Consider the following 12,712-nt stretch of genomic DNA (forward strand, 5'->3'; position numbering starts at 1 on the left):
TCTCTTTCCATCTCGAGCGCTCTTCCGGATTTATTCCAGAGCTTGCGTCGCAGTAGGTGCAACGACCGTCTTCAGTGCGCGTTCCGTAAACAGTGAATTCCCGTCTAGACACGATTCAGGCCTCGAATTTCGGTCACTCTTTCGCCTATCTTACGGACTATTTAGCTTCTAACGAGAATAATTAAACTCCTATTCTAACCTTTTTCCTCCCTTCAATCTCTCTGTCCGTGCAACAGTGTATTTACATACTGCTAGTACTTTCTAGTGATTTTCTTCGTAATCGGTATATGGAATGTTCCACAATTTTTCAAGGCGAATAATCGAAAATCGATTTCGAACGAATCCTTTTTTATTTTTTTTTATTATTTTATTTTTTATTTGTCATTTTGAAGCCTCGATTATCAGAGATGTTTGTCTGCGAGATTCCATAGTGACTATGAGAAGAAACGGTATTACCCTAGGACAGACGCGAGAGTTCGATTGTTCCGGTTCTAGGGGAAACTTAGGAATGAGGTTCTTGGGCACGCGCAACGAAGTTTGTTTGGAAGAAAAGCGCGTTCGTCGTCGGGTGGAAAACGCGCCAAGGGAGGAAAGATTTTCCATAAATTCACACGGGCTCGTGTCTCTGTTTCATTCGTCTTCCACTACTCCGAACTGTCGACCAAGTTCCCGACAAAAGTGTGAAACAGATATTCCTTCGCCTGCGATTGTGGCGCACGATGACTTCCGTCTTCCGGGCTTCAAGATGGACGACACGTTTCTGCTTTTTCTTTCCAAGTTCTACTTCCTTTTTACCGTCCTCCTTCGATGATTCTTAAACGATCCTACTTTTTCGGTCGAGTATAATGTTCCAGTATTTTCGCGATTTTTTTTTATTAAATTTTAGAATGCAATTTCATTCGTCATATAATAAGGTGCATTGTATGTGATTTTCAGCGTTTTTCGAGTAAATTCAAAGTAATATATCTCGATAAAAAAGAGAATCGTACGAAGGGAAGAGTATACAGAGAAGGAATAAAATGCATTTTTGCAGAAGATAGATTCTATCTGGAAATTGGAAAAAATGGGAAACGTTGGACGGCAATGTCTTCGTTTTAAATTTCAAAAGCATTGTATTCCACTCCGCTTTGTTCACGTCGCTTTAGCAATTATTTTTAAAACGCATTGTTCGAAACAATCGAAATGAACGTAGCGTCTCTCTGTTTTTAATATTTATCCCCGATTTTGAAATAACACTCGTAAACATGCAGCCGCATGGAGAATATTCGTTGCAATTTAATAAATTAAATTCCACTTTATTATCAACCGACGTAATAACCTAATAAATTAACGAATGAAAATCCTTCTCTTCCCGTTTTAATTCATAACACTTCGACTAATATCCTGATTTATATCTCTCTACCGTTACTCGCGAGAGCTTGCAGAATATATAATCAAAAATAAAATTAAAAGTAACTTATTAATTACGCTATAGAAAAATCTCAATGGCTCGCTTCTTCTTACTAAAATTGATAATCTAATTATCAACATGTAATGTGTACCTATCACCTAAACATGGTATTCAATATTCATTCCAATTAAATATTCATAATTATGAATACGAAATAAATCATTCTTCGACCGCCGTGGTAGTTCTAGTTTCAAAAAATGGCCGACGTTTGTTACATTACTACTCTCGAGTGACTACTTCCAGCGTTGGACCCCACGTAAATAATTCCAAGTTACCATTATCCAAAACTCTTCCAGAAAATCACCTAATATACGATTTTATCACGCGATGTAGATGCAGCTCGCGCAAAAATGTCGCCAAAATGGCGGCCGCGTGTCGGAATATGGAGGTTCTCGGTTCTCGCGTAAAATCACAGGCGTCGAGAATTATAGGCGAAGTTTATCGATGTCGCGTAAATAATGAATGCAATATGTACATACACGGGTCGATGTAGCGGGTTTTACGGGGTGGCACGCGAGCCACGAGGGTGGTTGACCCCGCGGTGCCATGCAGGCCTTTGAGTAACACGACAGAAAAATCAAATTTTCCGTCAGCCACGTTCGTCGAGCGATACTCTTGCACCTTTGAAGCGACCCCGGGTCTCCACGCAAAACGGAATACGCAATTGCGCGTTTCGGGGCACGCTCATCCGTCGGACGGAATGAACGTTTAATGGAATAACGACGATAGAAGTCATTACATAAAATGGTAATGATGACACGGTCTATCTCTGTCGCTTCACGGTGTTGATGCAGTTCGTGCAGGATGAATCTATCGCGCGAGGCCATTAAGGAACAACCCCCGGCAGTAATGTACGGCTACTTTGTCACTCCTTCGATTTTTCCGTCCTCTAATTTCTAACCATGTTATATTCCTTTGAAGACGGAGAGTCTGGTCTATTAGGCGGAAGAATGAATTCCCTTATCTTCGGCGAATTTGAAAGTGTAAAAAGGGAGGAACATCAACCGGTGATGGAATAAAATTACGAGTACCATCTTCTGTGTTCCACGATAATAGGAATTCCGTAATAATTCCGTCTTACAGTAATTCGTAGTAACGCGTGTACATGAAACTGATTGTGAGGTTGAAAATGCGTAATAAAGTTTCTTCGTACGGGACTTCATCTGATAGGAGAAAATTGAATTTGAAGATAGTCGAGTATACGTATATTTAGGTAGAATCATTTAAGCATGATGGTTCACATCGGCTTTGCTTAACGTTTGTTAGCAATTATTTAATAATGATAATTTTAATGAATTATTGGTAAAACATAAGTCTCTGTAATCGATTTATTTTTGAGCGGTAATTTACAAATATCGATTGATGAAGGTAAACTGAACGCGATGAATTTAACTCGTTAACATGGGATGACGAGTTAACTCGTCGTTGAAAAATGCTTCTTTAGAGCTCATGACTGGTTAAATCGTCATTAACACCTTCATCTACAATATCGTGTGAGAGTCGTGATAAGTAGGTCGGGTCGAACATGACTATCACGTGTGAGAGACGTGGTTTGTAGATAAGTCCCAACTTAAACATTACGGGTCAGGCTCGTGGTTAATTTTTGCCGATGTTCTTCCGTCTCAACTTGTCGATTCTCAACTTGTCAATTTCGTGTTATTTTTCGCCACACTCGCACGAGTATGCTGTTGATTATGGCACGCGCCATCGGAACTTAAAACGGTAGGTCAAGGTGTCAAAAGGTGCTTCTCCAACACGCGTGACGAATTAACTGGTTAGAAAATACTTCTCCGATATTCGTGTCGAAGGAAATTAAAAACGGAAAACGAAAGGAAAAGTATAACATTTACTTATGATGCTCGTTCCAATCAGCATTCTAGAGCGCGTGAACTCGCTATGATTCACTGCACGTGAGTCACTGTACACGTCGGCGACAATCTTCGCGAGACACGCGGGTCTGCTATCACCTTCGACATCCTTGCTGGCAGTTAATTAGCGCGAACAAGAGCAACAAACCGACTCTGTTCTATAGCGCCGCTTCGCTAATAATATGCTCCGATCAAGCGTAACCGGTGGTCCGATTAGCGGACGCGATCCGTCGGCGATCGGCCGCGATTCGGTTCAACGTTCGCGTTATCGAGCAGGGAAATTAAGGAAACGTTAGGTCTAGCCGTTGGTGTCCGCGTGGTTACTGGAAATATCCGCTCCCGTCGCCTTCCTTTTGCCGTCGACACGTTCGTGTCCTCTGCTGTAATACCTCGTGTTCTGCCGCGATATATCGGACCAACTATTGGAATTTTTGTCCGTTCGGTAAAGTCGAGTTTTAACCTTAATTAATGGTACCGGTCGCACGAACGGCCAACCTACGAATAAGAATTAATTAGAAAGTGGCTGCAAACTTCTCCGATCATCGGGCGTGTAGCCATTAGTGTTCGCGGGGAATTTTGGAAAGTGAAAAAGGAGAGGCGCAGATAAAACTAGGGGAAACATAGGGAAAAATAGGGAAAAATAGGGAAGCGGAGAAGAAGGAGAAGGATACAAGGGGGAAAAGGGAAGAAAAGAGTATCGCGATGGTTTTAGATTTAATTAAGCCTCGAGATTTCCGGATACGCCGAAAGAAACACGAGTCGGACGTTAATTGGTAGAAAATAAATAAGAGGAAACGGGATGATGCGAGGGAAAAACCGAAACGAGACGAAGATGAAGACGAGAATGAGATAAGGAGGTGGCGTACGCGAACGGTTTCATTAAAGATGCACGCCGATAACTAACGTTTAACTTTAATTAACAGAGCCTCGGGATACTTGGAAGTATCCCTGCAGCCTGGTTAATCCTGACGTTGCTGGTGCTCCTGGTCTACCTGGTAACGAGATGCTGCGACCGGAAGCCGCGCCCCAGGAGGTCGATAACCCTGCTGAAGTGTTCGCTGGCCATCCTGGCGTTGCTCTGTAGCGGAGCTGTTGCCGTCGGCCTCTACGGTAACGACGACGTGCACAACGGTTTGGTGCAATTGGTGGCCGCTGCTAAGAACGTCGATGGTATTCTCATGGGTGTACGGAATCAGGTTGGTTTGCTTCTACGAGATATGTCCATCTATCCTGATCACTCTGACCTGCACTTCTAATTAGATACGCTTTAGAGGGAACATCTTTATGTATCTTGTTCGAGATACGTATACTGGTTAACACTAAACCTATCACGATCGGTCAAATGACTTCAAAGAACGTGGAATGAATGAAAATATTGCGAAAGTGATGATATTTACAGTAACGATTTCACGAAGAAACGTTTCGCTAGCCTTAAGACGATTTCCCGCTTAACTCACTAGCGCCACCACGGATCGTATCTCCTACTAGTATATGTTTTGCCGCAAATATCGTATGCGTTTTACCGAGGTAATCTTGGAATATTCTTGCTACCTGTGTCACATCGTTTGCACGATATTTTCATCAATTTTTCTACCGTACTCGTGATAGGGTTGAAAGAAAAATGGAGGAGTCCAAGACGATAACGTCAAATTCAGAATGTGGTATCACATTTAGGCTGTGATAGGTAAGAATAATGGGTGTTTCGAATTAATTGGTAGTTGGGAAATCCTTTTTGCGAATGAAAGTGTGCATGGAAGTTTCAGGTATTAATTTTGCACCGTAACGATGAGTCTAGGTCTTTCTAACAGCTTTTCCATATCGAATCACGCCATTTTTCATACCGAAGCAATGAATTGCATGGAGCAGAGAGTAGAAATTTACTTTAAATATAGAAAATTGATTATCAACCGAATTCTTTTGGCGTTGAAATTCTGAAACGTTGAGCCGATGGAGTTTATCGCTTCGGTTTGCGAATGGCTGGCGTAAAATTATTATACTTGGCATGTTTCAGCGTGCGCGAGATTCGTGCAAATCCCGAAAGGTTTTACAAGGTTTTGCAGAGAGTAGACGATCGATGATCGTAAATCTTCGTCCTGTCCGTGTTCAGTAGTCAGTGCACTCCTTGAACGGGACGCCTCGTCTACTTCACCTTCCTTATTACTACTTGTTTCTCCCGTACATTCGTGTTTACACTTTTAATCGCGAAGAGCAGAGCCGCAACTTGCTCATAATTAGTTCGCGGTCTAGTTTTTTTACGTTTAAATGTGCCTTGACTCGCGTTCTTAATTCGGGTCAAGAATAGCGAGGAGTATACGGACAGCCGTGATGGAAATAAGCCCGAAAGAAGAGAGACCCCGTCTCGTGATAAATAATCCGATTCCCAGCCGCCAAGGAGATTCCATTTTTTAATTAAAGATTTTTATCTGCAGACTTAATTTAACCGAATCGCCGTTAGGCGGGATTAATTTCGTATTTCGAGAGCTCGAGAGGCAAATTAGCACTTATATACTAAAGTTATTGACTCAGAGAATCGTAGAATCGTTGAAGCAATTACTTAAATTACTTACTCGGTAATGGAAGAGTTCACAAAAAAAATTAAGAGATTAAACAATTTTTAAATTAAAAAATTCGTTTATTCCTAATTAGCATTACCACGATTCGAAATCGATAGATTTAAAAAGTAATAATCTTTTAAATTTGCCTATTCCGAATTAGGATTACGAATATATAGTAGACTCTCACGTGTATTTACACGAAGTGTACCTGGACTCGAAATTGATATTTCAAAATTACCCTAATATTGGATAACGTTCCACCTAATACTAAAAGTACTACACGAATATATTGTTATCAAATTCTATTTATTTCTCGTATATTCTCCTCTGAAATTATCCTTTTAATTACACCTGTCCAATGAATATCATTTTGACGCATGTCTTCACACGAATGGTATTTTCTTTTCAAGACCAACACCATCGAGATGACATTGAAGGAGAAGGTGCAGCCGCAGTTGACTGCCTTGGGGGACGATTTCGATGCCCCCGTCAGCAATAAAACCATGCTTGGCCTGCTGTTGGCCGCTCTGCAGAGCGTGAAGCACAGCACGAACATCGCCATGAACCGGAGCTTCGAAATTCGAAAACCGCTGAGCGGAATCAGCCTAGCCGGTGCGATCGGCATAGGAGAGAAGATAGAGCAATTAAGGTGGCCTGTCACTATGGCCGTTCTCAGCGCGCTTCTCGTTCTCTGCGTGGTGCTGGTCGTCGGAGTTGCGCGACATTCCAGATGCGTTCTCATAACGTACGTCTTTCTTTTGTATCGGCCGCAAAAACCGTGCGAAAAGGAGGTTCTGCCGTCCAACTGGATTCAACTCTCCTAAATTACTGCGTTTTTGCTCTGTCTTGTGAACGGGGAGGGTGACGATCTTGGATCGGTACATTTCACGAACGGTTTAAACACGTCGAGCTTGGTATACGTAGCCATTTGTAAAAGTCACGAGTGAAACGTTTACAATTGGTCTTGCTTGGAACATGGTTTCCAAATTCTTGCGAATTTTGCAACGAAAAATTAGAGAGATATGCGATCTGTTTTGGTGTTACTATCTATAATCTGTAATGTAGAATTGAATTCAACTCTGTATATTTGTGTTCTGTATACCTTGCTTTGCACAGAATTACCGAATAAGCCTATGACTAATTTAGTCAGTTAATTTTTCGCGTGGAGAGAATAAAATGTAAACGAAAATGTAATCCTTTCAAATGTTATAATTAACGAAGTCAATGTAACTTTCTCTATTTCATTGATGCTTCTTCTTTGTTAATAGAGTTAGAGTTAATATAGTTTCCTTGCTACGCGTGTCTTTAAAAGGCTTAGGATCTCTAGATTTTAGGATTTATAAATAGCTCTAGATTAGTGTTAATCATTTGATAGTCATTTGATTCGGAATGCTTGTTTCAGATTCTCCGTGTTTGGTCTATTTGCTGTGATAGTCTCCTGGCTGATGGCTTCACTGTATCTCGCAACTTCAGTGGCCTTAGGTGATCTCTGCGTGTCTCCAGACGGTTACTTAACCAGAGCGGTACCGTCCACTCTAGCCTCCGAGGTTCTTTCATATTACACACATTGCGAGAACACGCGCAGTAATCCATTTAGTCAGAAATTAAGCGACGGTCAAATCGCGGCCAGTAACATGAGGGAGAATATGAACACGGTGACCAGGTTGGCACTGGAACTGTTCAAGGATCTGCAGTTGCAATCAAAGCTGAACAATCTTTCAAACGACGTGAACACGGTGAACAAACTCATGTCGGGCTTGACCACGTTACTTGATTGCAAACCTCTTCACAAGCAATACATTCATGCCGCAAAAAGCTTATGTCATTTAGGATTGTGAGTATTACCTCATTTTTCATCCTTTTGCATGTTTGAAAGAGATATATAAAATCACATAAAAGTAAAAAAATAAAAGCAACCGAAGATTTATAATTCCTGTAGAAATACTTTATGACAAAGCAGTTAGTATCGTATACTTTTATGTTGCGTTATTATACAGTATTTTCTCTCTATGGGGCGATTAATAGCAAAAGGTTAAAGCATCTCATTAACTGTCAAAGGTGTAATTAAAGAGATACTTAAATACCGTTGAAATTCTTCAGGTACGGATTAACATTCATGCTGTTGGCGAGCCTAACCGCGGGACTGTTCTTCACAGTGCTAGTTTGGGTGGACTCTCACACTTGGATCTATATTCGAAAGCGGTGAGTGTGCATGTTTAGCGTGCCTAGAAGATGTAACGCACAGAGTATGATTAACGAGGACTTTGTTCTAGAAGAGATTACCATCAAGTCGACGAACAGGACCCGTATCTACCGCCATCGGCAGCTTCGCAGGCGATAGCAGCGCGGACCCTTCGAGGCCAAGGGTCGTACCCGCCTACAGCCCCTTCTGTATTTTATCCGAATGCTCATGGCACTCAAAATACCATTAAGCAGCCTCTCTTGCTAACGCCGCCCCCGCCGTCCTACGCTACTGCGACTGCTCGAGCACGTCAGCTGCACGAGAGCATGCTAAAGTTTGTGCATGAGATTTTATTCGGTTTTATTTACCAGCTATCGTTCACTTTTATCGTACAAAAATTAGATAAACGTGAACTGTTTGGTTGCCCAATAGGCGTTGACTCAAAAAGAAGTACTGCTTACGAGCAACTGTTAGCGTGGCAGTTAGTATACTATGGTTTCGAGTTAATTTGAAAGGAAATAAACTCGAATAATTCCAGAATTTGCTCTCAGTTTCATATAATAATGTAATTACGGATAGATGAAATAGCATTTTGATACGATAAAGGTTGGACAGTAAACAGTTACGTTAACTGTGACAGTTTCTCAAACTAATTTTATGCTGCCACTTAAAGATGGATTCATTTTTGTGACGAATGTTCTGCATAATTGCTCAAGAAACATGGTTTTACTAACAAAGATTGATACAGAATTTCCATAACTGCCATCAAATTGAAAACTTGATGTGAGAATCGTAAGATTTTAAATGAATTATAAAGTTGCTAATTGTTTTGTATTAACGAAGATGTAGACGTTACATCAAATCTTTATTTTAAACGTTCGCTTTATATATAGACAATGTATTTTTTACTCGATTTTATAAGGTGTATTGATTTTTCATTTTTACCAGTGTGTTGAATCAGTTCAGTTTACGATTTACAATGACTTGTTTATGTCGTTAGACTCTGTGTTAGGTCTGAATGTTGCTTTAATTGTTTACAACACTCTGGTGGCAACAACGCAAACATTATAGTACAGTTATTGATCTTTCGGCTATAAACGTGAGACCATTTTATATTCTTAAAAATAAATCAGTCGTGACTAACGATCGATCTTTTTTACAAGACAATAACTGTACAATCGTTTGATTCTCTTTGGTGTTCTTACAGCATCCTGGCAATTCAAAATTTTTTCGATATTCATAGATATACTTTTTAAATTTTTCAATTACTCTTTCTAATCGATGTTTAAAGCAAAAAACAAAATTTGTATTTTCTCTTTTCTATCTATGAAAATATTAGCGATAGTTATGCTTCTGCGCGTGTTTTTCTTTTCTATAGCGTTCGTGTCTAGATTGTTATACGAGATGAAGAGTTTTCTCGATAGGAACTAGACATCAGAGAATCGTCCGAGAGAAAGATAATGCTGCAACTTTGTTCGTTTCGATTTGCTATTTACAGAGGTGGGGGTATTAATGGCAGCGGAGGAGGCGGGGATCACAAATCGTCTCAGCATAATCAGCAATCGACAGGTGGACGAGCTGAGCACCGTTCTGGGCTCGGAGATCAACCTGGCCAGTACGCGACTTTGAACAAGCAGTGCAAGACCCTCGAGTCAAGCGATTTTTACTGAGGGCACGCCCCCGCAGGGCCCGGTAATTTCAATTTTATTCTTTGATAAAAATGTTAATACACCTTGTCTGTGTCTGACTTCAAATTTTAATCTTACGTTGATATTACAGGTAGGGAACCACCTTGGACACCAAGCGTGGCGTCCTTTACCGGTACCCTGTCTCACAATTCTCATGGACCTGCTCATTTGGCCACTTTCCAAGATTCTCGCAAGACACAGACCTTAGATCCTAAGAATCTAGCAAATCTAAAAAGAGGTCCGACTCCGGCTTGGAATCAGAATCGTCCGTTGCCACCAAATCCCAGTAGTCAACCAACTTGGGAGTTTGAGTCCCGTTCACAGACCAATATGAACCAATTTCGATCCCTGGTACGAAACAAGACACCAAATATTCGAATACAGGATCAGATGCAAGATCAGGTGCGAACATTAGACAGAAATTTTACCAGGAATCAATTCAATGGTACCACGCAGAATAACGCCGTACCAAATATGTACGGAACATATAATCGAGCTCAATCGAGACAAGAAAACAAATCAACGGTGGCAACGTTGAGCCAAGTACAGGGTAGCGATCCCAATTTGTACGCCGTAACGGAACTATAAAATCAAACGACACACCAAACGCAAGCAAACTGCCATTATCAAAAACATTGAAACACCAACAGATGGATGTTCGCTGAAACATATTCATCGAATGTTTACTGAAATTTAAGAATCGTCAAAGCACCGTGTTATCCAGGAAACTCATCTTGGAAGCATTCTACATTTTTAAACTATTTAAGTACGAACATGCGTATTTTAATATGCGCATTCTTATTTTATATGATAAACTTAAAGAAAAATGGCTCAATCGTTTGGTAACTTTTGATAAGAATCACGAACATTTATATACGTTTAAACGTAAGATTTTACACAGAGTCGTCATTTTGAGTACAATTGGTGGAGACTGCGAAACTAGAGTTTTCACCTATGTTTCCCGCAATGATGTTCAGAATTTTCGGGAAATGGAAACAAAAGCAAAGTAAGAGGAAGAGGAAAAACATGCATCTTTTACATCATAAACATTCGCACATTTAACATTTCTCATCAATTTCCCGAATGAAAAGGATGAAGGAATTGCAATTTGAACGTGATGATGGTTCGGTGAAGATAGTTGTGCAAGAGTGGCGATTTAATCGAGAAGGTCGACGAGTAGTGTGAGCAAGAAAAAACGGGGGCAAAAAGTCTTGGAATCAAGGAGTTCTCAAGTAGAACGATGTGTACCGCGTTGTAAAAAATCGCGTTGAAATCGAAAAACGGCGAAGAAAGGTATAGGGATTCATTTACATTGATAATCGAAATATATTTAGATTAATATTACTATATCGAATTTTTCTGTGGCAACTTCGAGAAATAATAGGATGACTTTTCTTCTTGTCGTTTACTCGTACAAAACAATGAATATTTAGACCTAGAAGGTCTTGTATATCTGAAGTTTTGTACTTGTATATCATGTACAGTGATTATTATTATTCAACGTTAGCTTATTCTGTAAATTATTATTGCTTCTTGACCGAGCAAACAAATGATACGTTACACAAGCAAGGAAGTTAGATCAAAATCGTCATTGTCATATTTATTGCTTGTTAAATATTCATTTTCATTAACAACACACGAGAAAGCACAAGTATATAGGTAACATAAATTAGTATGTATAAATCGCCTATGAAGAAGATGCCGAGTACGTATTTATCAGCCGTCTTTAAAGACGCTGAAAATTTGTTAGCTTTTGTTTTACGTTTGAACATTTAATATTCATGAAGATAGTTAATGTTGTTAATTTTTAACGTTATCGTGGCCTACTACTTTCTCTCTACCTTCTCTCAATCTTTCTAAGCTAGTTACATTGTTACTTGCCTATATAAAGTCATCTTATTCCCTAATGTTTTAGTTGTGTCACCTTCTAAATTAATATCGTACCAATTTAAAGCGGTGCAATTTTTGGAACAACTTTTTACAAGAATTATACGGCGATTATACCAAATCCAAACGATATTCCACGACACGATTTTTATATACTTTTTTATACTTTTAATCGAAGAAGCGCGAGACAAATTTATCATTAATTTATCGGTGAAGCATTTCAGTATGCATTTTACACGTTTGCGAAATATATACACATTGATATAAGAAGTTACCGCACGAAAACAAACAAGTGATATGAATATATATATATATATTATATATATGTATGTATGTTTATCACCGTTAATATTTAAAGTTTGTAGCGAAACAATGAATGTCGGTGAATTTTTATCGCAAGATGCATCACGATGAAAAGAAATGAGAAAAAGAACAATAACCATCGGAATTAAAGAGAAAAAATTATGATAAAAAGAAAGCAAAGAATTTTGCCAATACTCAGGCAAGCATACGTTTTTAAGTACAAACATGGTTCAAGCGCAAATGTTGTGTACATTAGGCCTTTTTTCATTTTTTATATGAAACAAAAGTTCTAGTATCATCTGATGTATCGATATGGAGTATCCAGAATGCATTTCGAAAGTGTATCCTTTGAAGTGATGCGCTGATAAATCAAGCTGTTTTTACGATATTCTCGAAGGATAGATTGATGAGAATACCAATGAATCGAAGTCCAGTGACAATTTAAATCATCAAATTTTGAAGAAGAAGGAATTTGTTGATGACTAAGATAAACTTGTTCGTTATTATTCATAAAAGGAATCTGTTTGGAAACAGAGGTTAGTATCGGCAAGTATAATGTGAGGTTATTTTTTCCAATATCTTTGCACACTACTATCATTCCACGATGATGGTATTCTCATCGACTACAACGAAATTTTCGTAGTATCAGTGTTTTTTCAGCCGAATTAAATAAAAGGGAAATCGAGATTGAATTATTTGCGGAGCGCAAAGTCTTCCTTATAACGGTTCCCTTGTGGAGGGATACCGAACGAGATCATTGGAGATCGATGAAGATATCT

General features: G+C 39.4%; 1 protein-coding gene across 5 annotated transcripts in view; it reads left to right on the top strand.

The window, feature by feature from the left end:
• tty (tweety) overlaps positions 1 to 11,105 on the top strand; it is a 61,841-nt gene extending 50,736 nt beyond the window's left edge. For 4 of the 5 annotated variants that reach the window (XM_017899679.1, XM_017899681.1, XM_017899680.1 and 1 more), the window contains exons 3-9: positions 4,242 to 4,514; positions 6,284 to 6,618; positions 7,276 to 7,707; positions 7,974 to 8,075; positions 8,147 to 8,389; positions 9,554 to 9,747; positions 9,835 to 9,916. In XM_017899679.1, the coding sequence (XP_017755168.1) occupies positions 4,242 to 4,514; positions 6,284 to 6,618; positions 7,276 to 7,707; positions 7,974 to 8,075; positions 8,147 to 8,389; positions 9,554 to 9,725 (1,557 nt within the window). In that variant the 3' untranslated portion in view covers positions 9,726 to 9,747; positions 9,835 to 9,916. Of the gene's footprint in view, positions 1 to 4,241; positions 4,515 to 6,283; positions 6,619 to 7,275; positions 7,708 to 7,973; positions 8,076 to 8,146; positions 8,390 to 9,553; positions 9,748 to 9,834 lie in introns of all 5 variants that reach the window. The other variant, XM_017899683.1, reaches the window with a different exon arrangement.
• The last annotated feature ends 1,607 nt before the right edge of the window (positions 11,106 to 12,712 follow it).

This window comes from Eufriesea mexicana, unplaced genomic scaffold, assembly GCF_001483705.2.
Source record: "Eufriesea mexicana isolate 0111107269 unplaced genomic scaffold, ASM148370v2 scaffold925, whole genome shotgun sequence".
NCBI classification, from domain to species: domain Eukaryota; kingdom Metazoa; phylum Arthropoda; class Insecta; order Hymenoptera; family Apidae; genus Eufriesea; species Eufriesea mexicana.